We start from the raw sequence: 26,966 nt of genomic DNA, 5'->3' as shown, positions 1-26,966 counted from the left end.
CCCCTAATAACCCTCTCATCCTTGATATGCCTTGAGATGGCACCAAGGATAAGCTGTTCCATTACTTTCCCAGGGACAGAGGTGAGGCTGACCGGTCTATAATTACCCGGGTCCTCCTTCTTGCCCTTTTTGAAGACTGGAGTGACATTTGCTTTCCTCCAATCCTCAGGCATCTCTCCCGTTTCCCAAGACTTGGCAAAGATGATGGAGAGCGGTCCAGCAATGACTTCAGCCAGCTCCCTCAGCACCTGCAGATGCATCCCATCTGGACCCATGGATTTATGGATGTCCAGACTATTTAATTGCTCCCTAACCCAGTCCTCATCAACTAAAGCAAACTCCTCCATTGACCTGGCTTCATCCAAGGTCTCAGGGGTACAGGGGTCCCCAGGACAGCCTCCAGCAGAGTAGACAGAGACAAAGAAGGCATTCAGTAATTCTGCCTTCTCTGTATCTTCTGCCACCAGGGCACCCACCCCATTCATCAGTGGGCCTACATTGCCTCTGGTATTAGTTTTATCTGCTATGTATTTGAAAAGGTTATTTTTGCTGTCCTTGACCTCTCTTGCCAGCTGTAATTCTAAGGAGGCCTTGGCTATCCCAGCTGCCTTCCTACATCCTCTAACAGCAGCCTTATATTCCTCCCAAGTGGCCAGCCCCTGCTTCCATGACCTGTAAACTCTCCTCTTCTGCTTGAGCATACCCAACAGATCCCTATTCAACCACACAGGCCTCCTGGCTCCCTTCCTTGACTTCCTTTGTGTGGGGATGCTCTGATCCTGAGCATGGAAGAAGCAATCTCTGAATGCAATCCAGCTATCTTGGGCCCCTTTTCCTTCAAGCAGTCTTGCCCATGGGATTTCCCCTAGCAATTGCTTGAAAATGCCAAAGTTAGCCCTGCTAAAGTCCATGGTTGAAATTCTACTTGCTATTCTGTTCCTGCCACACAACATGCTGAACTCCACCATCTCGTGGTCACTGCAACCCCGGCAGCCCTCAACCTTTGCTGCTTCGACCAGACCCTCCTTGTTAGTGAGGATGAGATCCAGCAGTGCACCTCTCCTAGTCGGCTCCTAGGTATTAAGGCAAAGTGAATTACATTGATTTAAAGATGTTATGGTGTAAGTTGTATCAGTTGTTTTCTACATTGTGCTTGGCAATCCCATACCTGTGCTGGGCCGTCTTTCTGAATCAAAGTACTCATTATATAACAAGAAACTGGACAATGGTTATGATGATACTGTGTGGTTTGGCACTGGTTTATTTCATTATACTGCAGCCGCTGACGAATTCCTACTTGTTTCTGCTTTACCTTGAAAAACCTCCAGGAGAGACAAAGCAGCAATACAGCTATGTGTTTCCTAATTGATCGAGAGCATCTTTAGAAAGGCTGACTAACAATACTTTCGTTTTTTCGCTAGGACAGTTTGCAAATGGTTTTGAGAGCTTTGAATATCCTTGGAGCTTTGATGGAACTGTGATGGTGTTACCTGGTTTGCTGAATGTGTGTCAGTTTGTGTTACTGTTAAGAGAAATGAGGTTCAATAGGAGGTTTGCGTCTCTTTTTAGTCCTGAGATTTGCGGTGCATCTTTGGAAGCTTTAGCAAAAAACACTCCTGGCTGCTCAAGAAAAAGCAAAACAGCAAAAGCTGCCGCTGTAGCCACTGCCTCCCCAGTCACGGCTTCGCAGGCTGAAGCTACAGCTCCTATGCAGAGCTCCTCTGCCAAGGTTGCTGCAGATAACGTTACTTCTCCAGCCTCAAAGGCTAACAAGGCAGTCCCTCCTTCCTCACATACTGGGCACTGTGGCTGCTGTAACCATAACAATCACTATGTTTATGCCCATGCCAGTGACAGTCATTCAGACTCTGGAAATGAATGAAATGATGGTGAGCCCATATCAGCATCAGTTCCGGTTGTAAGAAAGTCACTAGGAAGACTACTTGTGCAGCAGGTGATGGCACAGGGGCCACAGGGCCAACATCAACCCAAGCGCCATCATCAACGCATGGAGAAGATGAAGTGACCACCACTTGGTCCTTTTCTCCAGGTGAGCTGAGAGATCTGTGAAAAGATTTTAGCCGTTGTGAAGGCGAGAATATTTTAAACTGGCTGCTCCAATGCTGGGACAATGGGGCAGAAACAACTGAATTGGAAGGTGGTGAAGCCAGGCAGCTGGGATCTCTGTCGAGAGATTCCACCATTGATAGGGCAATTTCAAGAGACCCTAATGCCACTACCCTCTGGACCAGACTCCTGACAGCTATGAAAGTAAGATTTCCCTACAAGGAAGATTGTATATGCACATTAGGGAATTGGAATACTATGGAGAGAGGTATCCAGTTCCTGAGAGAATTAGCTGTGCTAGAGATCATCTATTTTGGACCAAACAGCCAAAAGGGGACGGACCCAGATAGAATCAATTGTACACGACCTCTGTGGCACAGATTTGTACAAAATGCACCACCTGCACATGCTAAGTCATTGGCAGGAACGGTCTGGTCAGCTGGAGGTGTACAAAATATTCCTGAAGTGATTGAGTAGCTCCGGAACTTTTAGGACAGCCTTGCTGGTTCTCTATGGGCTTATGTCTCTGCTGTGGAGAAACTGTGTGAAAAATCTGATGACTGGTTTGAAAAGCTGTTGCAAGAAATCAAAGAACTCAGAGAAGACACGTACCACTCACGACCTGTATGAACCTATGTTTCAGCTATTAAGAAAAGGTGTTTCCAATCTGGAGAGAGAGGACAGAGGGAGTCCACAAAAAGAGGTTCACTGTGGTTCTTCCTACATGAGCAGGGAGAAAACATGAATAAGTGGCATGGAAGACCTACCTCAGAACTTCAAGAACGAGTACGTGAGATAAAAGGAAAAACTCCTAGGAAGGTGGCTGCTCCAGTTTACAAAATGGGCAGAAGAGATTCTGATGCTCTTGAAGGAACCTTTAATTCACACCCAGAGACTGTGCAAAACAGAAATTAGAGGTGCCCTGCCTCCAACCAGGTGGAGGAAAGGGATAACAGAGTTTATTGGACTGTACAAATACAATGGCCTGGTACAACACACCCCCAGGAGTACAAAGCTTTAGTGGACATTGATGCTCAGTACACAATAATTCCTTCCAATTATAAAGGAACACAATCCATCAATATTGTTGAGTGACTGGGGGATCCCAGGAACTGACTGTTGTAGAGGCCGAAATGAACCTAACTGGAAAAAACTGGCAAAAGCACCCATTGTGTTTGGCCCAGATGCTCCATGCATCCTTGGCATAGACTACCTCAGGAGACGGTATTGCAAGGACCCAAAAGGTTATAGGTGGGCATTTGGTATAGCAGCTGTGGACACTGAGAGAACTGAACAGCTGTCTGATTTGCCTGGCCTCTCAGATAACCTTTCTGCTGTAGGACTGCTGATGGTTGACAATCAGCAGGTGCCAATTGCTACTATGACAGTGCATCACCAGCAATATCGCACCAATCGAGACTCTTTGATTCCTATCCAGAAGTTGATCTGTCAATTGGAAATCCAGGGTGTGATCAGTAAGTCTCATTCACCTTTTAACAGACCAATTTGGCCAGTGCGTAAGTCTAGTGACAAGTGGAGACTAACTGTAGACTATTGTGGCCTGAATGAAGTTCACATGCATACTTCACATGAATACTCCATTCACATGAATACTTCATATAAAAGTGGGAGATCACGAGGATCTCGTCCCTTTTTCCTTTTTGCTTATGGCCGACATTAGGAGAGGACCTTGCTAGTCATCCCTGCAAACTGAGGCCCAGTGACAGACTGAATCCAGCTCCGGCTGGCTGCAGAGTCCAATCCAGGACTTCGGGTGCCGGCTCTGCAGTTGCTGAGAAATTCAAGACTGGTTTTGTATATTTTGTATTATTTTCTCTATTCTTATTAGTAGCATTAGTAAAACATCTTTAGTTTTCCAACTCTCTTCTCTCTGTCCTTCTTTCCCTCCCGATCGCCTGCCCTTAGTGGGAAGGGGAGAGAGGGGGAGCCGAAGGGAGAAGGGGGAGAGGAGGTTAACAAAACATCTGCCACGGTTTTATTGTCACCCTGCCATCAAAACCATTGACACTGCATCATGAACTTTTATTTTTGTGTTAGGAGATCTGCTAACAGTTATTTTTCCATTTAACTTACTGATGAATGGTGATACGAATCATGCATTTCTTTGTCCAGAATCATAATTTTAAACTATAGCAGAATACACTTGGAATTCTAAATTCACTTAGAACTCAAGTGCAAAAAGAATATAGAAATGAAACATACATGCTACTGTGGGAGTACTTAATTTTTAAGTAGCTATAGTATGAAAATACAATCAGCAAACATTTGATATATACACACAGTTTAAGGTGCCTAATTGAAAGAGACTTCACAGAAATTTGTATGTGTATACCTTAGATGGAAACAGATACTTACATTCAGGACATCTGGTTTGCCATTGACGAAATTCCACTGACAAAGCTCTCACTCGTGTCATTAACATGGAAAGCTGTACAACAAGAAAAGAAGCATTTCTTGAAGTGTCTTGAGTTGCAATGGAGTAAAATAAGATAGAAAAAAAAAGTAGTAGAAAATAAGACAGTAAAATAAATAAGCAAAATAAATAAATAGATAGACAAATGAATAAGTAGTAAAGAAGGTAGAGACTCAGTTATTAAGTTTATAGAGTAGAAAACAAAATAGAATCTATTACAATAGACCACTCATTCCTCCCAAAGATTTACAAAACCACTCACAGGGATCAAGAAACACTTTTTTTCCCCCAAAAGGAGGAAATCAGAAGTAGACAGAGCTGGCATTTTCTCCTTTTCCTTTGCAATATCAGATAACGATCACAACTGAAGATAAGCCTCTAGAAGCAATGACAATACTTCACATGCGTACTCCTTCTTAGAAGCATGGTTGATTGACAATTTGAGGTTAAATGCCCGATTTGTGATGACTAAAGAGAAGATTGGCTTCCAAAAAAAAAATAACAGCAGTCAAATAAATATTCTATCAAAACTGCATCTGTGAACTCGACAAAAATGCTTTAAAACCAGTGCTTTAGTTCACTGTAATCACTGAAAATATAGGAGTAATAAAAAAGTCCCACCTGTTCAGGAAAGCTTATCAAAAAACCCTAAACATTTTTTAAAAATGTACTCATTTTACTATCTTACTATCTTCTGAGGAAAGAATACATTAGTTATTACTATTCCACTTCCTGAAACCAAGGACTACACCTATAGTTTTTTTTACTACGTTGTCAATTACATATTGATACGGTATTACAAGTATTCTGATAAGAAATTAAGCATAATTTTAAATACAAAAGTACTGCTGATATGGTCAAGCATTCAATAAAAAGCACTGCAGATTGCATTTGTCTTTACATCAACTAAAAAGAGAAAAATATGCTAAGAATCATAAGACAGGTTCTTACAGCAAAAATATCAAAAACTGGCAACTTAAGTTTAGCTTTTGACTACTCAAAATAACTTTGTCCAGTGCATCTTCAAAAGACAAATCCATTGAGTCACCATCTTGCTATGACAGTTTTCAAGAAAAGCATATCTCAGAAGTTTAAGTACTAATTACAAGGGTATGATGTACTGCAGTAAAGCTGCAAAGAAAGGTGAAAACCTCAGCCTACACACAAAGTTATACAAATTTATTTCTACTTATAGGATTTTATCCAGAGTCATACAAGAAGAAAAAAAGATTGTATTTTATGCATTTGAATACGCATCTTCATTTCTTTATTTTGATTAAATAATAGTTTATGCGAGCAGTGGAGGAACAAGCCAGGGCGACTCAGTGTGAGTGATAACGCATTGTTCAACTTTATTGCCGTCAACGGCACATATTGATCCATACTTGTCACCTGCTGATTGGTTTAGATCCAAAGGTTACATTTGCCTGCCCCTCCTACTTGCGGTTAGCTAGCCCCACGAGTTTTGCGCCTCCTCAGCTCACACCTCCCCAAAGTTGCTTACAATACTTGTCAAGGTCACAGTGCCTAATGACCAGCAGTTTCCACTGAGGCCTATTGAGGCATTGAGGCCTAGTTATGCTAAGCTCCTAAATCATGACAAACCGCTAACTTATCAGAACAGAACTCTGATTAGAACAAACATTAGAACAAAACTCTTCTTAGAACAAACTCTGGTCGTGCAACTGCACCATGGATTCATGCCCTTTATCTTTAAGCCACTCCCTAACAAGTTTAGAACATAGTTTATTACTAGCAGATGTCAGTAATTGCATAGTAATTAAGTATCTGAATGTATTCAATATATAAATCTCTGAAGCAAAGTGCTCTTTTTGCTAATTATTCAGCCAAGTGTATTGAACTAACCATCTGAATACTCTAATTGAAGTAACATAAGATGGAGATTTAATACCCACATATTACATGTAACCAGCCCAATGTTTGTCTGCTTATACCTTGCAAATCTGGGGTCCTCATATAAATTCTGTTTTAAAGATTCCCATTTAGAATACACAAACAACTGAACAGCCTCCCAGGGCTCAGTCTTGGGGCCAGTTCTGTTTAATCTCTGTATCAATGATCTGGATGAGGGGATTGAGCGCACCCTCAGTAAGTTTGCAGATGACACCAAGCTGGGTGGGAGTGTTGATCTGCTGGAGGGTAGGAAGGCCATGCAGAGGGATCTGAACTGGCTGGATTGGTGGTCTGAGGCCAATTGTATGAGGTTCCACAAGGCCAAGTGCCAGGTCCAGCACTTTTGTCACAACAACCCCAGGCAGCGCTACAGGCTTGGGGAAGGGCGGCTAGAAAGGTGCCTGGCAGAAAAGGATCTGGGAATGTTGATTGACAGCAGCTGAACATGAGCCAGCAGTGTGCCCAGGGGGCCAAAAAGGCCAACAGCAGCCTGGCTTGTATCAGGAATAGCGTGGCCAGCAGGACTAGAAAAGCGATTGTGCCACTGTACTCAGCACTGGTGAGGCCCCACCTCGAATCATGCCTCACCGTAAGAAAGACATGGAGGTGCTGGAGAGAGTTCAGAGAAGGGCAGAGCAGCTGGTGAGGGGCCTCGAGCACAAGTCTGAGAAGGAGCAGCTGAGGGAAGTGGGGCTGTTCAGCCTGAAGAAAAGGAGGCTGAGGGGACACCTTATCACTGTCTACAACTACCTGAAAGCAGGTTGTAGCATGGAGGGTGTAGGTCCCTTCTCCCAGGTAGCAAGTGAGAGGACAAGAGGAAATGGCTTCAAATTGTGCCAGGGGAGGTTTAGATTGGAGATTAGGAAAAAATTCCTAACTGAAACTGTTGTCAGGCATTGGAACAGGCTGCCCAGGGAGGTGGTGTTTAAAGGGCATTTAGATGAGGTCCTTAGGGACATGGTTTATTGCTAGAGTTAGGTTAGGTTATGGTTGGACTCCGTGATCCTGAGGGTCTCTTTCAATTCAAATGATCCTATGATTTTATGATTCTATGTAACCTTTTGCTATATGTAAATGCAACTTTTCGATATTTGCTAGACACATACTTCAGAATACAGCTTCAAAGTTAATAAGAATTGGAAACATACCATATATTCACAGAAAAGTAAATAATTCGTCGAGAATAATAATAATGATTTAAAAAAATCTACGTTACCTTGGCATTCGATTTTAGCAGCGTTTCCGTTCCCAGAAGCAGCATGTGGCTCTGACACTTTGTAGAAAACAAACAAACCAAACAATGTTTACTTACTCTCCCTTTTGTAAGAAAGAAATGCAATGCTTATAAATTCCAACAAGTTGTTTAATATAGGAATAAAGGAGTTGTGACTTGGCTCCTACTGCACACATCAGAGCATTACTCAGAACACAAAACTAAGAAATATTTTGAAGTCATACTGTTAGAGAATAGACTGCCCTAGCTTACTGAGTTATTTAGTATATTGCTTTTTGTAGAATTTGTTTAGAAACTGCTGATATAGAATTTGCTTAGAATCAGTAAGTTTGCTCAGCATTAAGTTCTGCAAGCTGTGAACCCTTGAAACTTTCTGCTTTATAAAGTAAAAAAAAGGCCTGAGAGTCTTCGACCTAGAAGGGGAGCTGTGACCTGGAGATAAGTAAAGGAAAAGAACTACACCTAACAGAAGAATGTTTTGGCTGTTGTCAAGAACTTATTTTGCACAGTAGCAACTGAAGGTCTGAGCTTTAATTGACAGGCTACCTGATGAAAATGAAGAGATCCAGTGAAGAAAAGGGACACCCCAGACTCTGATTTCATAATTGGCCCAGAGTGATGGGTGAGGGGTGGCAGCTTGGGGGTATAACTGTCTAGGTTTTTTCCTGCTCCATACTGTACCTTGCAAATATATTATTTATTTTAGAGGAATTTCTGGAATCCATGCCTATGTCTCTGCTACAGGAAGCCTAGGGGAAAGGAACTTCTCAAACCACACTAAAAAAAATAGAATTTCAATTAATTGCAAAGTAGAAAAGTAGCAGCTAACAAAAGATGTATGATTTGAAGAAAAAGGGAAGTTATGAGAGAAAAGTGAGTGGAAAGACACTGAACAGACAAACATGAGAAACAAGGAAAGGAGAATCCTGTACTGACTAGAGAAGCTGCTGACAAGTTACCACACTTGCTGCTACTATTCTGGCCCTCCTGAGTAATCACATTATAATACACATTTTTAGTTTTCACTCATTTAGGGCAACATACTGTGCACTTCAGAAAAGTTCTGATTTTTAGAAGTGAAATACATCAGCTTCCCCTGACTGCAATGGGATATACATCTAGTCAGAAATTCAAGCCACCACAGATATCCCAGGCTTCATCGGAAGGCACCTGCTAAGCTCTTTCTTGTTTTATAGTGTTTGGAACTAGAGCACAATGCAGGATTTCTCCAATAAAATCTGCTAAAGCTGACACACAATTGTTGGAACATCACATCATAAACCATATAACCTAGGAGCTAATTCAATGACTATTGGCTGTTTAAACTTTTTACTGAAACATGCTTGCATCCAGGACACAACAATCACAAAATAATAAAAATCCTACTGTTTTTATCAGCTTCCAAATATAACACACATTATCACCTCCTGTACTGTTTTGAGGATGCTGGGAATGACATACAAGATATCTGAGATTTTCAGTTAAATTCATAATAATAAACATTCTAATGACCCTTCTTATCTGAAAATTTCAGTGAAAGTTTGCATCCTTTGAAGTGCTGTGAAGCAAAACTTCTATTGATAATTTATTACAGTACTCCAGAAACCTAAACACAGGATTCCCTGCCACCAGTTCAATACCAAGATAAATTTACAATTAACAACAAATAAACTCACATTAGTCTTTTAAAAGCTAATTCTGTAAAATTACTGCACTGTGGGTTGTCTATGCTTTGCTCTGCTTTAAGTCTGGAAGTATTTTTCCTTCAGTTTCCAATACTTTTTAAAGTTTGAAGCTACGACTCAAGAAGTCAAGCAATTAGCATGAAAATATTATTAATTTTAATAATAAATACAATTGAGTGAAGCAAGTAAGAATCTCAAAAAATAATTTAAAACGTGTTTTCATCGGACTCAGCAGAATCTTATAGGATGCATAGCACTCCCTCAGAACTGGTAGAAGTTTGTTTCTCCTGGGATGTCTGTAAATAAAAATATTAGTAACTTGCACTGAAATGTTATTATTAGCATATTGGACCATACATCAAGAGAGAGAAATTTTATTATTGAGGACGTAACTGTCAGTTTATATAAGCATATGCTAACAACATCGTCCTTCTAAGCCTCTTTTGCCTCCCATTTTCTCTCTCCTTCAAGATCCAAAGTACTTGAGAATGGCACTTGTGAATCCGTCTTGCATGAGGCTAAAGGGTCTCAAGTCTCACTGTACTGGTACTAGCAGAACACAAGTAAATTGTTTAACTTTCCCTAGCTTTAACATATACTCTTATTCTGCTTAACTAAATGTTAACATCAGCATGCTGTAAACAAAGCTTGACACTTCAAGGCATTCTTCACCCCTGACAGCAGTTCCACCTTTGGCCTTTTTGAAGATCTTTTCTTTTCCTTGCTGCCTGCCCCTGTTTTTTTTTTTGTCTTGTTTTTTTTTGAGGTGGTTTCTTTGGAGGAGGTGGGGAAAGCGTGCAGGGAAGGCTGGGGAGTTGAACAAACAAATGCTGAGGAAAGAAAGTCTACAACAAATCTAGTCTAACACTTGTGGTTTGCATACCTCTTCCAGAAGCTTCCAAATATGCTCACATTCATACAAGAGGCCTTCCTTGGCATCTACGGGAGAAACCGGGCCGCTGATGATATCTTGTATGCATTCAGCCTATTAACAAGCAAATAAAACAGTTATCATGTAGATCTACAACAATTATTTACAGGTTACTGAATCATACCTGGTAGTTTAGGTCAAATACTTAACAGAGCAATCCCTTTGAATATGAAGCTTTCAGTTAACTCTCCTGTATTTCCAGATAGCACTCAATCATTCTGTAAAATTGGCTAACCATATTATCATAATAGAATTTGAAGACACTATCAATATTTTTTAAAATCAAATCACAAAATCCCAAATTTTCAGAACTGCTTTGATTATCTGCAATAGTGGGTTTTTAGAAATTTTCTGATAACTTAAATAAAGAAACAAGAAGAGAACCTCACTTCTACAAAGCCACACTTCTATATACCTGCAAAGTTCTTAACCATAGGTAGTTCTGCTCTGTCTTCCAATAAACGTCCTAGTCTATTTCTCCTTAAGACAACTTGAACTCAGAATCTTTTTGATTAATAGATAAAAGTGTCTTGGAGGTTACTAGAAAACCAATCAAAAGAACCTGAAAGATGGGCGCCGACAACAAAGGAAAGAGGGCATCAGGACAGCCAAGGGAAAAAAATTAACCGAAGTTAAATGAAAAAGTTTGAGAAAGTGTTGGATCAGATAGAAACACGTACAAATTCAGAAATTTAATCCTAGCTAAATCTACAAAGAGATACACGAACAACAGCAGCAATTAAGAGGGGAAAAGAAGAAAGTAAAAAATGACACTCAAATGGATTTTTTTTTTTAAGCTAAAACAACCAACAGGGATTTCTTAGATGTGCAAGATGCAGGAAGCCTTTAAAAAGACTTACATGGATCACTGAGTTCACCACATAAGTAGAGATTTAAAAGCGATACTAAAAAAGAGAAAGGTCTAAAGAAGAAATCAACATCTCTGCCTTCTCGACGATGCACAAATTCCTAACTCAACCTTTTGTTCACCTTCAGAAAACACAGCATCAGAGAAACTGATTATGAAAACCCAAATAATTGAAAGGGAATTAAATATTTAACCAGTACCTCCAAAGATCAAGTGTACCATAGCAGAGTGGCTAAGAAAAAAATCAGAATGTCTCACTAGAGACTGCAAGTCCTCCAGGGAACCGAAAGGTAGCAATACTTCTGCTAAGCCTTCCTGGCAAAGTTGTTGCATCCGTAATTAAAAACAGAACACTAGAAAATCTGGGTTGCCATGATCTGATAAGGTCTAACAGGCACAGTTCAGGTTTTGCAAAGGAAAATTACTGTCTTCTTCGGAGTCTTGGAAGGGCTCCACTACTTAAAAGAGAACTATTTCACATAATTTATTAAGACGTCTGAAATGCCTCCAGCAAAGTCCCCCACAGAAGGCTAATAAAGAAATTAAGCAGTCTTGAGATGCAATGTACTTTTTTTTTCCTCAGTCCAAAAACTGTCAAGGAGACAAACAAAGAAAAACCCTGAACAGGGAATTTTCATCGTGGCAACCAGGCTCGGCAGCAGCAGAACTAAGAGGGCCTGAAACAAAACACTTTTGGAAATTTGAAAGGGATCCTCGAGTGGAATAAAAAGCCCCGTTCTCCTGTGTCCGCCTGCAATAATACAATCTGTCCACATGAACACATGATATGAAGTAAACCTTTGAGCACATACCTAAGAAAAGAAAAGTTCGAATGATTACAGTGATTTTATTATTGCTGACCATCAAAATTTCCGTGCTCGATTTTACACAATGTACATATCACAAACAGATACTACAGGCCCCAGTAGCACAAGCCAAACTGACTGGTGGTCCCTAATATTGTGCCGTTAATTACCTCCCAAAGTATATACGTCAAAGTATCATGTTCAGATTCTTCTCTTTGTAGCTTGCAGTTTTATCTGTTTCTGTGTGTAAAGTTAGGCTTCTATTTGTACACCATGCCTGAAAACCAAGGACTTTCTTGATGTGTTTCAACATGTTCTTTCTCACCTCACTTTAGAACTCCATAATTAGGTAAAAAACAGACACAGGGACAAGTGCGTGTTGTGGGCTTTACGCCAGCCGAGCAAATAAGGGAAATGTTTCACGTCAACCGCTACAAAAGGACCAACTACGGAAGGAAGATTGAGATGAGAAAGTAAGAGCAGCCCTGGGAAAACTGACGGGAAAAGTCAGAAAGCCGGGACTTAATAAAGAGTAACTTAAACAATATTTTTTAAAAGGGCAAGATACAAACAACGGCACAAAAGACACGAGGCGGGAAGCTCCCATGCGCCCTAGCACAGCCCCCAGCACCGCAGCCCCGAGGGGAGGACACGGGGCAGGGGCTGATCCCCACAAGCAGCGCTCCCGCGGCCCGACCGCCCCTTTCCTTCTTGCCTGCCTTCCTTCCTTCCTTCCTTCCCACCCGGCGGCCCCACCCGCCGCCAGCCCGGCCGGGGCTCCAGGCCGGAAAAGCGGCTCGGCCCGCCCGCCCTCCGCAGCCCGGACCCCGGGGCCGGTGACGGCCGACCCGCGCCCGTTACCATGGCGGCTCCTCTTGGCCCTCAGAGCTCGGCGCCCACAGCGCTCAGCTCGTTCTGCGCGCGCTCCGCAACTATTGGCTGCGTCCGGATGCGTCACTTTCAGGGCGCCCGGCGCAGGGTGTGGCGAGCGCCGGGGAAGGGGCGTCGCGAGCAAGGGACGTTGCGCAGCATGGCGGCCTCGGAGTCGGAGCGCAAGCGGCGGGAGCCCGAGGCAGCGGCGGACGAGGAGGATGAGGAGGAGCGCTGGGTCGGGCCGCTCCCGGGGGAGGCCGCGCAGGCGAAAAGGAGGAGAGGTAACGGCAGGAGCGGAGCCTTCGCTTGCCTGCCCCTTCTCTGCGGGCGCTACCCCGGGCCCGGCCTGGAGCGCTGGGTCGCTGCTCGGCCGCAGCCCCCCCAGCAGCGCGGCCCCCAATACGAGGTGGGGGCGCCGGGCAGCTGGGCCGCCCTCGGGCGGTTCCCCGTGCCCCAGGAGCCCTTTGCCTGCAGCAGCGGCTCGTACGTAGAATGGCCGGGCTGCGGAGGGACCTCTTGGGCGCAGAGTTGCAGGTCGTGGGCGCCCTATTTCTGCTTCGTCTGGGAGATGCCCGCAGGCAAAGAGGCGCTGCTTGGTAGTGCCGGCAGCGCTGAGACCGTGCTGCCCACGAACGTGGAACGAAATGGCTTCTAGGGCTCTGCCCGAAGGCGGAGGAGCCTCTGGGTTGTGTTTTGATACACGGTGTTGATGTGTGCGGCAACTCACGGCTCTCTGAGCAGCGGTTGTACAGTACATGCGGGTTTAAAGACGTTCAACAGATGCAAACCTGCCGGTTCAGTAACAAATGCCATTGCGCAGGTGTCAGCAGTTGGGATGTAAACATTGGAGACGAAAGTAGAAAATCGGGTTATTTTAGTTGGACTAGTTAAACAGTGAAATAGGTGGGTGCTAGCACTTAGAATGTAAGCTGCAATACTTGTGTGGCACCTCAGATCTCTTAACAACAGTGTCAGGAATATGTTTGGTTCTGGAAGAAAATCAGGCGCAGATAATCTTCTGCTTTCTGGCAGTAACTTAAAAATTGCGATACCGAATTTTTTCTTATTACCTGCAGACAGCCAAGGTGATAGTTGCTTTAAACGGGGCGTCTGTGTGTCTTAAAGCAGAGTTGCAGTGGCTCCAATTTATCAGTCTGAGTAGAAAGCCACAGCAGAATTCCCTTTGATTATCTTTGCAGAGAGCATTAGTGTATTCTTGACTACAATGGCAGTAAGCTGTTCAAGGGAGAAGAGAAGCCGGATGTACCTTTATGAAAAAAAATTTCCTGATTTTTTTTTTTTTATTCTGTTTAGTCCTTGAATTTGAACACGTTTATCTGGAAAATCTACCATGTGCTTCGATGTACGAACGCAGTTACATGCACAGAGATGTCATTACACATGTAGCATGTACTAAGTAAGTGTCTTCTTTTTTTCACCGTATCTCGTTGTCAGAGATGTATTTTTCTATATGCTAGAAAGTTTTCATTGTAGAACTTCAGTAATGGGAAGACTGAGTCTAGAAGTGGTATTCTAATTAAAAAAACTCAAACAAAACTAAGTGCCAAGAAAAGGGCTTACTGCGAAGATAAAGGCTGTTCAAATAGAATGAAAAGAGGTCTTAAAATCCTTGTTGGAGTGGGCAGTATATACAGGAATGTGAGGAACTGACTGCATCTGAACAAAATGTGATTCAGCAGAACTGCTCAGATGTAGGAGATAGCTTTCTTCTCTTTTTTCTGTGTATGTGCGCACAGGTACATTAGTAAATAGCACCTATTGGAAAGCAAAGCTAAAATAGAACTAAAATTCACGTAGTCAAATGAGATAGTATTATATATTTCCTCAGTTCAGGCCGTTGGCTTTTTGTAAATTAATCCAGAGTGCACGGAAATACTTGTTTACTTTTCCAGGAGTCGTAGTAGCCGTTCAGACAGATTGTCACAGTAATTTGTTTAAAGGTAATTCTTTACACAGCACTAAGGATAGTGAAAGTCTATAATATGTGTAACTTTTTTGTTTCTTTGTTTCTTGTTTTTCTTTTGTAACTGTAGGACAGATTTTATCATCACAGCCAGTCATGATGGGCATGTAAAATTCTGGAAAAAAGCAGAAGAAGGGATTGAGTTTGTTAAACACTTCCGGAGTCACCTGGGTGAGAAGTTGCTTGTTGTTCCAAGAAGGACCTCACTATTTCTTCACCCTTGCTCTTAAGCATTTGAACAGAGAGTACGGATAAAGAGAAGAGGGATTCTGGGATTAATTTCCTGCAGTTGGGGATTACATGATACCTGCCTGTCTTTCTTTATTCCCCTGTCCTGTTACATTTTGTTCTGGAACTGCAGGAGGGTCAGGGTGAAAATAAAACACGTGGGACGCCTCCTGCACAGATCCTCTACATCCTCTGCGTTACTTTGTGCCCATCCTGCGGGGAGAATGTCAAGGACATTAAAAAGCTGTCTATTAAAAAATAAGTGAACAATGTGCATAACAGGATTCATAAAATGCAGAGAAGTTAAGAAAATGGTACTCTAAGTAGTTGCCTTAATCCCTGATGTCCTCCCCACCTCCTGCAGTGTCAAAGACATTGTAATTTTCCTCTTGTATTATTGCAACTGTCGAGTAAATTCTGCATCATTGTCATGGCTATCAGCTGAATTCCAATTAAGAATTAATGATTTTAACCCGATTTTCAAAGTTGGCAAGTACACATAGCTCCTCCGTATTATGCTAAGCGTTAAACAGGCTGGACGGAAAGTGGCATTCTCGTTGCTATTAGAGGAAGTGATCACATGCCTCCTGGGGAGAAAACAGTTCGAGATGCAGACTGTTAGGAAAATATGTAATAATAAATAGTAGAAGTGCTGTTTCTTCTTAGACTTTGAAAAGATGTCATGGTGGGCTCTCAGTCTTAAGTATCAGCTTTTCATTATATACAGAAACAAAATGTGAGAACAAAGACTACCAAGCGAAAATAGATATTGTGGAGTCATTTTGAGTAGTATGTGTGCTAATAGCAGGACTCTAATAGCCTGTAGAGTTCTGCTTTTTCTCTCTAGAGAGCTGCAAGCTGAAGAGCACGTTATTTTTGTAACATATCTTGATCTTGTTCTGAATTTATTTAAATGAACATTTTAAATGAAAATAATTGACATTATAATGGTTCATTTAAGTATGTGGTAAGTAGTTCAGTATAATGTACCTGATTGTGACCCGTGATAGGATACAAACTGTTGTTTTGTGAGTCTTTTGGCGTTTTTTATTTTGAAAGTCAGATAGGTGTTTAAGTCTCAAAGGTGAAGAAACGGCTGAGAAACAGGTTTAAACCTCTTTACGTCTTTCCTGTGGAATATTGAAGTGAAGGATGTCCCTTTCTTGCGTCCTAATAGTATGTTAACTTTTTTAATAGGTGTTATTGAGAGTATAGCGGTTAGTTCAGAGGGGGCATTATTCTGTTCGGTTGGAGATGACAAAGCAATGAAAGTGTTTGATGTAGTCAACTTTGATATGATCAACATGCTGAAACTTGGGTAAGTTACATAGTTCTTGAAAATGTTTGTTTGGGATTATAAATGGGGGTTATTTTGCTAAGAGATAAATCAATAATTTGTGTGTTTTGAGGTTTTTTTTCCCCCAGTCAGATGGAGCTGAGTAAATGGCATTATCTGAAGTGCATCCAGTGGCTGTGGTCTGCCTGACTGAATAGAAAAATTTAGGACTATATGCCCAGTATGCGAATGTAGTAGGTCTGTGCCTTCCCTCAGTGTAAAATATTATGCACAAAGATGTGGTGTTTCTCAAAATACTTAGCTAGGCATTTTTTTTTCTCATGTTTGCAACTGAATTTAAGAATCATAGCCAACCAATATTTCCAGTAGAGAAGGAATTTGGCCTGTATGTGTTGTCTTATTTGTTGTCACGGGGATAGAAATTTCCTCCTTCTGTTCTATAGAATGTTGTTTTTCTTAGTCTTGCTGTTGTAGGATTTCTCTAGTTATACAGTATGTAGCTAAAGCATGTGGGAGAGATGGGAATGGATGTTATTTGAATTACAACAATACTAGAGGAAAACAAGCCCCACGCTGCTACAAGGGTGAGTTTGGAGGACTGGAGGTTCAATGAATGCTGTACCAAGAGCAGTAGAAGCACTGATGTTTCCACAAGCCTTTTAGAACTGGAAAACTGATTCCTCATAGTCCACTATTTGTTGTTTAGTTCTGCAACCGAGTAGAAGCATAAGCTCAAAAAGCTTTGCTGGTTGTAGTTTTAGTATTCTCCTCCACATAATGTATTTAACCTATAGGAACTGATTCGCTCTGGGCTGTCTGCTGTGGAAAAGTTCTAGTTAACCTTACTATTTTGTTTTTACTGGTCTTTTCTACTTAGCAGCCCTGTATTGTCACTACGGAAGTGGTAAAATTGTAGTATGAAAAAGATTTAATAATATTAAGAAAAATTGAATTTGATGTTACAATAGAAGGTGTATTTTCTGTTTGAGAATCCAGAGAAAACTGAGGTGGAATGTAAATCTATTTCGCTTCAGGAATACCCTGAAGATGCTACCTGTAACATTTTTCTTCAGTATGTTTCCTGGTTTATATTTAAAGATATCTTTTTCAGCCTCAGTAATCAAGACTTTCCTCTCCCCGTAAATGGAGTTTTTCCTGTAGTGAACTCTTTAATGGAGAACAGCAAACAGCTGTAATATAAGCATTATTCTAAACAGTCTTTTAAAGCTTTGTGGTTGTGGCTCGATCTTCTGCCTTACTGTTTATTGAGCGGACGGTCTCTGACCTGCCTGAGATGTTTTCATGGCTGTTTGCTCAGGCTTGCAGTTGATGATGTAGCATCCTAAGTTCCGTGTGATCTTTTCAGCTCGTGTTATGTTGCATTGCTTGCTTTGACAGGTATATGCCAGTGGATAGCAGGGTTGATTTCTTGGTGGCCTGACATTTGGTTCCTGAGTTCTGGTTCTCAAAATCTTTGGTTACAGACTTTTTTAAAAAACTGCCATAACTTATGTTATTGTCCATAGCTCTGGCTTGTTTTACCTGTAGAGTGTGGTTTTGGTAGTAGCAAATGGGTTCCTTCTTAAATGCATTCAGAACACTTATTGGATATAGGATGATTGTCTTGATTTTACTTAGATTTTCTGTAACTATATGGCAAAGGTGCAGTTTTCTTCATTTCCACTGAAGCGTTAGTCATGTAACATACGGAAGAGAAATGCTATTGAATTGCAGAAGTTGAATAGGAATCATTAATGCCACTGGTGTGATTTAGCTGGATTTCCATCCCTAATCTTTTATAGCTGCCTTCTACCTTTGCTTTCTATCAGACCCTCTTTATAAAACCATACGGGAGCAACAGATATTGGCCAGGCCATCCACTGAATTGTGTTGCTTGGAAAAGCCTGGTTATAACCCTGAATTTTGGCAAGACAGATATTAGTAAGACTAGTAAATGAAGTTCAAAATTTGCTTCTGATATTTGATTTCAAGTTTATAGCAAGACTCAATCCTTAGATAAGTAACATCAGTCCTTTTTCTTTAATCCTTCCACTCTGTTGCAGCTACCACCCTGGCCAGTGTGAATGGGTGTATTGCCCTGGAGATGCCATATCTTCTGTTGCCACATCTGAGAAGAGCACAGGAAAAATATTCATATACGATGGACGAGGGAATAACCAGCCACTTCACGTTTTTGATAAACTCCACACATCCTCTCTTACTCAGATACGATTGAACCCTGTCTACAGAGTAGTAGTGTCTGCTGACAAATCTGGAATGATCGAGTACTGGACTGGAACTTCTCAGGAATATAAATTTCCCAAGAACGTGAATTGGGAGTATAAAACAGATACTGATCTATATGAATTTGCTAAATGCAAGGCTTACCCATCCAGTATAAGTTTTTCACCCGATGGCAAGAAAATGGCGACTCTTGGGTCTGACAGGAAAGTTAGAATTTTCCGTTTTTTGACAGGGAAGCTCATGAGAGTCTTTGATGAATCTCTGAGTGTAAGTTTGGTCTTGCTTATCTTTTTATGAGGTGTTTTCTCTACGTATTTGAATTTCATTACCAGCACATTCACCTAAGTTATCATTTTTTTCTAAAGTTGAGCCTCGTTGCTGTATTTCTCTTGCAGAAAATCTTTCTTTGTTCCCTTCCTTGCCTCTTGTGTAGCTTTGCCACAAAACTAATTACCAGTTTATGTTAGTTATGCGGTGAAACGGAGCTGTCCCTTTTCATCTGTGTTTTTGTACTGCTAGATTTCTTTTTACTAGGAAGCAATTCTGCAAAATGTCCATTTAAAATAACATAACGATAGCGAATTATACTTGTAATCTTTTAAGAAATTTGTTAGATGGCTACGTACTTTTCTGTCTTTGCTTGAGGCTAGTACTACAACGTGCCTATTGGTTCATTAAAATAAAGGGAGTATTTGTATTTATTTTAATTCTTCAGTTAAGTTTGTGTAGAGTAATCTCCTTTGAATTCTGAATTTTCTAAGCATGTGGATCAGTGTTTTGCTGCGTCAATGATGTAAAATATGTTTATGTAAAAGTGGGGTGTGTTTTCTGTTTTTCTGTAGATGTTTACTGAACTTCAGCAGATGAGACAGCAACTACCAGACATGGAGTTTGGCCGACGTATGGCGGTTGAACGTGAGCTGGAGAAAGTGGATGCAGTAAGATTAATCAATATTATTTTTGACGAAACTGGACACTTCGTTCTCTATGGAACAATGTTGGGCATTAAGGTCATAAATGTAGAGACTAACAGGTACGTTCCAGTGACACACTTGGAGATAAATGTTCTTATTTCAAAGCCTATATTCAGTGAAGTTTGTAGTATATTTAAAACTTGATATGGCTGTGGGGGTCTCTAATCTTATTGTGTTGTTATCTGGGAGCCTTACATTAGACTGTAGGTAAGATAGCGCTGTGATTCCTAATGAGCTGTTGCAGTTTAAAGCTTCGTAAAACAATGAGAAAATATGGCAAGCATATTTGTATTAAAAAGGTGTAACCTCTGGCTAATTGTGTGTGATAACGTGAACCTGGATCGTGCAACTGGGGTTTTATTGCATACGGAGACCGACTAGTAAATCACATAGCAAGCCTGAATAGAGAAGCATCGTAAAAAACCAACTAGTTATTTGAGAGGACTTTGGGAGTTTTGTTTTGGGTCTTGCAGGCAGAAAGGAGATAATCTCTGACTGTGAGCAGCTGACAATAGTTATACCTTTTTACATCTTGTACTTCAGGTGTATTCGTATCTTGGGAAAACAAGAAAACATCAGAGTGATGCAACTAGCTTTGTTCCAAGGAGTAGCAAAAAAACATCGTGCTGCCATCACTATAGAGATGAAGGCATCTGAAAATCCTGTTCTCCAGAGTATCCAGGCAGATCCAACAGTAATCTGCACAGCTTTTAAAAAGAACAGGTTTTACATGGTGAGTGTAGTTTCTGTTTAAATAACTCCGTGCACGTACTGATGTTTTTCTCTATTATTTTCACTTTTCTCCTTGCACCTTTCCAGGGCTTTTTGTCCTGAATATTTTCAAACTCAGCTTTCCAGAGGCGTTCCTTCATTATGTAGTTAAATTAAATGCAGAGCAGCATCAGGACTCAGTAGCATCAAGGACGTTCTGGGCAACTAGCTAAGACAAAGAGTCATCTTCCTGTTCACAATTTAGATTTTAGGTGAGATGCAGTGAATAAGGCAAACAGACAAGTAGTTCCAGAGCAGTTAGTAGGCAGTTGGGATGTGATCACCGTAGTGGTTAGAGATGAGTCTGTCTGAATTTGATCATGGTTTTTGTTGGACCAAGATGGTATATTTTGTAAAGCTTCGTGTGGTTAGTGTGTAGTACGTAAGGGAATATACTACTCCGAACGATAGGACAAGTGAGGAGGAGAAGTTAGGCAAAATCTAAAACGTTACTCGCTGTTAGAGAAAGCATGGCCATATGCATGCAGAGAGATTAGTGATTGTCATTTGACAAGTAAGTGTACTGCTCACTTAAGCAGATGCTTCTGTACTCGTATATTTATTCTATGTTTTTGCTCTAAGTGCTATAAAACTACATTTCTGAGGTTTTTTCCTTGTTTTCGGTTAAGTTTGATGGTTTTCTGTAGTCTTACATGAATGTGGTATTGGAACAAGAGGATTAAGTTTTCCTTTGTAGTGAAACGAAATGTTTTGTGATGAAACCCGCTGGTTTAGTCTGAATGTGACAGTACACGTTGATATTCTCCACTGTTTTTTTTAAAGAAAAGATGCTGAGCTACTGTGGGCTTTCTGTTAAAAAGAGGGAGAAGTTTAATTAACAGTTATTAAAAAGTTACTTGGATTTGCACATAGCTGTACTGGAATTCGTGACTGGTAATGCACGACGCTGAAGTGCAAGAACAGACTGTCTATGAATTCTCTTCCTCTATTTTAAATCTATTAGTGTTTCACGGTTTGAATAATCGTATTGACACCAGTGTGTAAGATAAGGGGAGGGGGAAAGAGAAAAACCAAACAGCCTTCTGTTCTTTTGTTCTTAGTTTACTAAACGTGAACCAGAAGATACAAAGAGTGCAGATTCTGACAGAGACGTATTTAATGAGAAGCCTTCTAAAGAAGAGGTCATGGCAGCTACTCAAGCAGAAGGTCCCAAAAGAGTTTCAGACAGCGCCATCATCCACACAAGCATGGGAGATATTCATGTCAAGCTTTTTCCCGTTGAGTATGTATTTAGTAGTTTTTTTCAGTTCTTTAGTTTTTACTTTCTTCTACACTTTATGGTAGCAGTGTGCAAGACGTGTATTTAAAGTTAGGAATAGTTCTCTTCTTCCCCTTTTTCTACCGTCCATTTTTCCCAACAGCTTCTTAATACATCAAGCTAGGACTGTGACTCTTTACAAACACAAATAAAATAGGGCAAAATAGAGATAAGGAACAGTTGTGGGCACAAGTCTGTTTTTTATTATTATTTTATAATTTTTTAAAAATTATTTTTACTTTTACTTATGTACAGGTTCGGGGGGGTTATTCCTTTCTTAGCTTTTATTCTTTCTCTAAGCAGCGTATGTGAATAGGTTGCGTGATTCTGTGTGTGCTACATATTATTGTAAGTCAGTGCTGTTTGATTCTGTCATGAAAGAGAATGATGATGTTGACAGTAGGACTGTGGAAGCCAGAGAAATAGTGCAGTTTGCAACTTCCAGATGTGGCCATTGTACTACATTTGATGTTATTGCAGCTCCTTCAAGTGCAACATGAAGTTTGTACCAGCATATAATATCAGTGCTGTGTATATCCAAAACCAGACGTATAATTGGAAGAGTTTTATGCATGACAGTTGCTAAGGTTATTGTGTCAGAATCTCTTCTTTGCGATGCTAATATATGCAAACATTTTATTATGAAACAGATCTGTTTATTATTGTATATCTCAATATTGCTATACATTTGAACTTAAATGGTGTAAGTGTAGTCCATGCTTCTCTAAACCCAAGTTCCTGTTGTATCATAAACAAAGGTAAGGCAATACAACTTCAGTTCTACCCCGTAGGGCTGCCAGTTTTTCACCAGTGTCTCCTTGCGTCAGGCCCTAGTTTCTGGAATTGTAGCACATTGGTTGAAGTAATGGTACAGCCCTTATTAGTAAGTGACAGGCCAAGCTACGTGGTATCTGACTTTTTTTTAATTCTCATGTCAGCGTGTCACTATTTGCAGGGATAGTATTGCTAGGTGCTTCACTGCCGTGTTTCGTATGCAGTTTGCAATTAAATACGTTGTTGTCAGTCTTGGTTATTGTTAGGTTTGTCCTTTTTTGTTCTAGTATTTCCAGCCAGCTTAGCTTTGAATTTAAATTTTTTTTTCAAGATGAATGCGATTAAAAAATTAAAGAAGAGCATATAGGATGTGGCGTTGTATGGCCTTTAAGTCTTGGGCCATGTGCTCATGGAATCAAGTTGTGAATGACTGTGTACTGCTCAGACTATAATCTTGTCTGTTCCATTACTTAGCCCACTGGCACTCTGTTTCTGACTCAGTTTAGACTATCACTAAGCCCAAGCTAATGTTCCTTGTCACCGCTGAACTCTAGAGCTGTGGTCTCCACTTGGCTGTTTTCTCATTTGCTGGGAAAATGTGTGTTACTGCATAAACGTGTCAATGTAGATCTACTCTGCCTACTAATCAGTTATCTAAAACTAGTGGAGGAGCTATTGCAGAGAATTTTCACCCTGGTAGCAAATCTCTCAGAAGTACAAAATCAAGTCACAGAAGTGGAAGGTTGTTTGGTTGATTTTCCTCTTTTTATTCCATCAGAAGTAATGTTTTTCCCCCTCACCCTGCTTCCAAATCATGTTTGTGAGTAGTTTCAGAGGACGATAACTGACTCTGCTGAATGCAAGTTCTGTAACGCTGTATTTTTAGATGTTACTTGTTGTTTGCAAGACTGGACTCCTTACATAGACAACTGAAGAGAATTGTAGCAGTAAAGGAGTGAACAACTCTCTGCTTATGCAGCATGCACTCCGTAATTGATTTTGTAAACCAACAGTTTCTAAGTAGAAGGCTGGAGAAGGACCATCTAAAGAGTGGTGCCTTGGACTAGGCTTTGAGGAAATATAGCTGGTTCCTGACTCGTGGTCTAACCCTGGCTGGCAACTAAGCACCACACAGCCACTCACTTGCTCCCCCTCTGTGGGATGGGAGACTCAGAAGAGTGAAAATGAGAAAACTCGTGGGTTGAGATAAAGGCAGTTTAACAGGCAAAGCAAAAGGCGCACACAAAGCAAAGCGAAACAAGGGATCCATTCACGCTTCCCCTGGGCAGACGGGTGTCCAGCATCTCCAGGACACCAGGGCTCCATCACATGTAGTGGTGACTTGGAAAGACAAACGCCATCCCTGAGGACGTTCCCCCTTTCCTTCTTTTTCCGCCAGCTTTCACGACTGAGCTTGACTCGTTTGCTATGGCATATCCCTGGCGTTAGTTGGGGTCAGCTGTCCCAGCTGTGTCCCCTCTCAACCCCTTGTGCACCTCAGCCTCCTCGCTGGTGGGTGGGGTGCGAAGTAGCAAAGGCCTTCACGCTGTGTGAGCACTGCTCAGCAACAGCTGAAACACTGCGGCGTTGTCAACGCTGCTGCTGCCTTTCTGTGTAACCGTGCAGCTCTCAGGGTTTTTTGTTTCTATCTCTGGCTTTGAGGAGGTGGGGATTGTTTTCTCTTTTTCCTTACTTGTTGAAAGCTCTTTCTACAGTGTGCCGAAACACTGCTCCTTGCAACAGCTGAAATGTTGACAGCCTTGCCACCATACGATTAAGTATTTACTGTAGCTTGTGTTTTCTGCTGCACAATTTTAGGTGCCCCAAAACAGTGGAAAACTTCTGTGTGCACAGCAGAAATGGTTATTACAACGGACACATATTTCACCGTATCATCAAGGTAACGTGTACAGAACTTTTTTTGTTGTTGTTTGAGATAATGTAGCTTTGTGGTTGGTCCTCTTTGTTAATCCTTTCCTTTCCCGTTTGCACAAGGAATTTCTGTAATGGCTTCAGAATTCTCTGTAAAGTCTGAACCACTCTGAGGCTTTTAACAGCTTGATCATTTACCTGAAGTTGTTCAATGGTTGTTCTGGAACTGACAAAGTGGCAGAAATCTGAAACTGAGAGAAAGATCAATTCAGCAATCCTGCTTGAACTAAGACTTCGTTTTATGTCAGAAGGCGTTTCTTTAAAGCCGCCTTATTTCTGTCGCACCAGAGTCCAGCTGATAGGGCCTAAGTGGCTGCAGGAGGTACAGATAATCAGGTTTCTGTCCCTCACTAGTAGGAACCATGAGTTTGTTTCTTCACAGGTACTCCATTATCACTTAAATGCTGTGGATAAGGGCTTCTTTTAACACATTTTGTTGAAATGTTTGAAGGAAGTTTGAAGAAATGCCACCTGCTATAAAACATTTTTGCTTATTTATCCTATGTGATGACATAATAAAACTTAATTTCTGTGCAGGGTTTCATGATTCAGACTGGTGACCCAACTGGTACAGGAATGGGCGGTGAAAGTATTTGGGGAGGAGAGTTTGAAGATGAGTTTCATTCAACTTTACGGCATGACAGACCATACACGCTCAGCATGGCCAACGCAGGACCAAATACCAATGGATCCCAGTTTTTTATAACAGTAGTTCCAACTGTGAGTAATATTAAAAGCTCGATTTAGGGCTTGAGATGGTAACTTAGATAGCAACATATTCTTTTTTTCCTCTGGTGAAAAAAGGAACACAGCACTATCTACATTATATTTTCTTGTTATTTTGCAAATAAACACTGCACACAACTACGGATGTTGTGTTGGCTTCACTGAAGCAGCCTTTGGAGAAACAGAAAAGTGATCAAGAGGCCTTTTGCCTTTAATTGGCGTAAGGGCAATATCGAATTCTTAGTAAATCAGAGGCATTTTACTTGTGTATTACTAGAGTATTTTGTACTAATATACTGGTTTAAAGATGATGGAAATCTAGCTATTGCTTAGATTGTTTGAAATTTTTGGATATGGTGCCAGGATGATTCCTTAATGTTGCCTAATGACAGCTATGCCAAAAAGCCAGTGTTCAGGTTTCCTTTGATCCGTGTTCCATTTCAGAGGAAAAAAATAAACACTGCTTTATGAATTGAGCAAATAAAACCCAAATCCTTAGAGATAACACTTGTAGACACTGCATTCGTCGAGCACTTATTTCAAAATCGTGTGCCTTTTTTTAGAAAGCACTCATCTGCCATAATTTTGAATCTTACTACGTTGTATCAGTGCCTGTATTCAGGTTGTTAATTGGGCCTACTGTATATTACTTTGAATTAAATGGTATTCTGGACTGGCACTTAAAAGTTCAGCTGTGAAAATACCATAAGATAGAGACAGAAACAGCGTTTCTGTGAACTGAGAACACACTTGAAAATAAATTATGAAATTCCACTGCATTGCCAGAACTTGACCCCTGTAGTACTTTGAGAATTGGAAAAGTGAGTTTAAATGCATATGGACATGTATTAGCCATACTCTAGTAGTTTTTGACATGCTAGTGTTTACATGGTGTTAAGTTTCATAGTCTGAACATACAAAGTGTATCCATGCTTACTCTACATCATTCTCTTTCTGGTTTGGTACGTAACCTAGAGGCTGCTTTCTATTTTAATAAGTTGCTTTTTCTTTTGTTTTGTCTTTCCTTTTCTTCTCCTGTGCCCTCAAACAGCCATGGCTGGACAACAAGCACAGTGTGTTTGGACGGGTGACTAAAGGAATGGAAGTTGTTCAAAGAATCTCAAATGTAAAAGTCAATCCCAAAACGGACAAACCCTATGAGGATATCAGCATCATTAATATCACAGTGAAGTAAGCAAGGATTCGAAGGTTCCAGCCTTAAGCAGAAGAAACTCCACATGGTAGGACCCAAAAAGGACCTGAAAAGAACAGAAATGTTTTTGAGAAGTGCCAGGACAGAGTGTTTCAGAGGCACACTAAAATCAAATTAGGCGGATGGCAAACTCAAAGGGGATTTTATTGTTCTTGCTGACCAAAATTGTGTAACTGTTGATTAACCAATAATCAAATGTGTCCTCCATCAAAATTGCTTTAGGCTCTGACAAATATTTGGTAAACAGCAGGTTCAAGAGGAGGAGCCTCCGAGGAGCCTCAGACTTTGTGATGATTCAAAATGTGCTCAACCCTGAGGTGTTTCCTTAGGTGGTGTCCCATCCTATGGGGAAAAGTCCCCAGCTGCAGACCTGCTGCTTTGAGGAAGTCACCAGTGGGGCTTCATTTATACCCGGGTCAAATCCGATCTGTGGTCAGTGGTCTAGAAATTCCTCTTGACTGGGGCATTTCATTGGCTAAGGGACCTGTGCCTGATATTGGACACCATGGTGTCTGTAAGTTTCTGGTGGTGCTGAGTGAGTGTACCTGCCACACAGAGCAATCACCAGTTTTACTATTTTTGATGTACCTGAAGTGCCCTGTGTCTGTATTTCTGGTAACTTTGTATTTTTAAAATAAAAACCTCTGCTTGTTTCTTACCATGTCTGCTGGTTTTCTTCCCCTGCTCCTATGCAAAACTCAATATAAATCCCCACACCCTGTCTCATTATAC

The 26,966-nt window shown here is 41.1% G+C and overlaps 2 protein-coding genes across 5 annotated transcripts in view; one reads left to right on the top strand and one right to left on the bottom strand.

The window, feature by feature from the left end:
* Window positions 1–26,966, bottom strand: part of CENPK (centromere protein K) — a 54,370-nt gene that overhangs the window by 15,019 nt on the left and 12,385 nt on the right. For 3 of the 4 annotated variants that reach the window (XR_010469252.1, XM_065047480.1, XM_065047481.1), the window contains exons 2-4: window positions 10,218–10,319; window positions 7,632–7,688; window positions 4,444–4,516 (exon numbers count right to left, since the gene is read on the bottom strand). Coding sequence is in view for 3 of the 4 variants with exons in the window: in XM_065047480.1 (XP_064903552.1) it covers window positions 4,444–4,516; window positions 7,632–7,688; window positions 10,218–10,319 (232 nt within the window). In the remaining variant the exon portion in view is untranslated. Of the gene's footprint in view, window positions 1–4,443; window positions 4,517–7,631; window positions 7,689–10,217; window positions 10,320–12,800; window positions 12,973–26,966 lie in introns of those variants that run through there. The other variant, XM_021292224.2, reaches the window with a different exon arrangement.
* LOC135577453 (peptidylprolyl isomerase domain and WD repeat-containing protein 1-like) lies at window positions 12,874–26,892 on the top strand. Its single transcript, XM_065047471.1, has 11 exons — window positions 12,874–13,093; window positions 14,127–14,229; window positions 14,867–14,967; window positions 16,222–16,342; window positions 18,385–18,832; window positions 19,408–19,598; window positions 20,083–20,272; window positions 21,372–21,553; window positions 24,182–24,263; window positions 24,833–25,015; window positions 26,073–26,892. Exons 1-11 carry the CDS (start codon window positions 12,889–12,891, stop codon window positions 26,214–26,216), a joined length of 1,950 nt encoding a protein of 649 aa, XP_064903543.1. The 5' UTR covers window positions 12,874–12,888; the 3' UTR covers window positions 26,217–26,892.

The sequence above is a fragment of the Columba livia genome, chromosome Z, assembly GCF_036013475.1.
Source record: "Columba livia isolate bColLiv1 breed racing homer chromosome Z, bColLiv1.pat.W.v2, whole genome shotgun sequence".
NCBI lineage: Eukaryota > Metazoa > Chordata > Aves > Columbiformes > Columbidae > Columba > Columba livia.
Note: the sequence above shows the minus strand (reverse complement) of the source record. Positions and strands in the feature narration are given on the sequence as shown.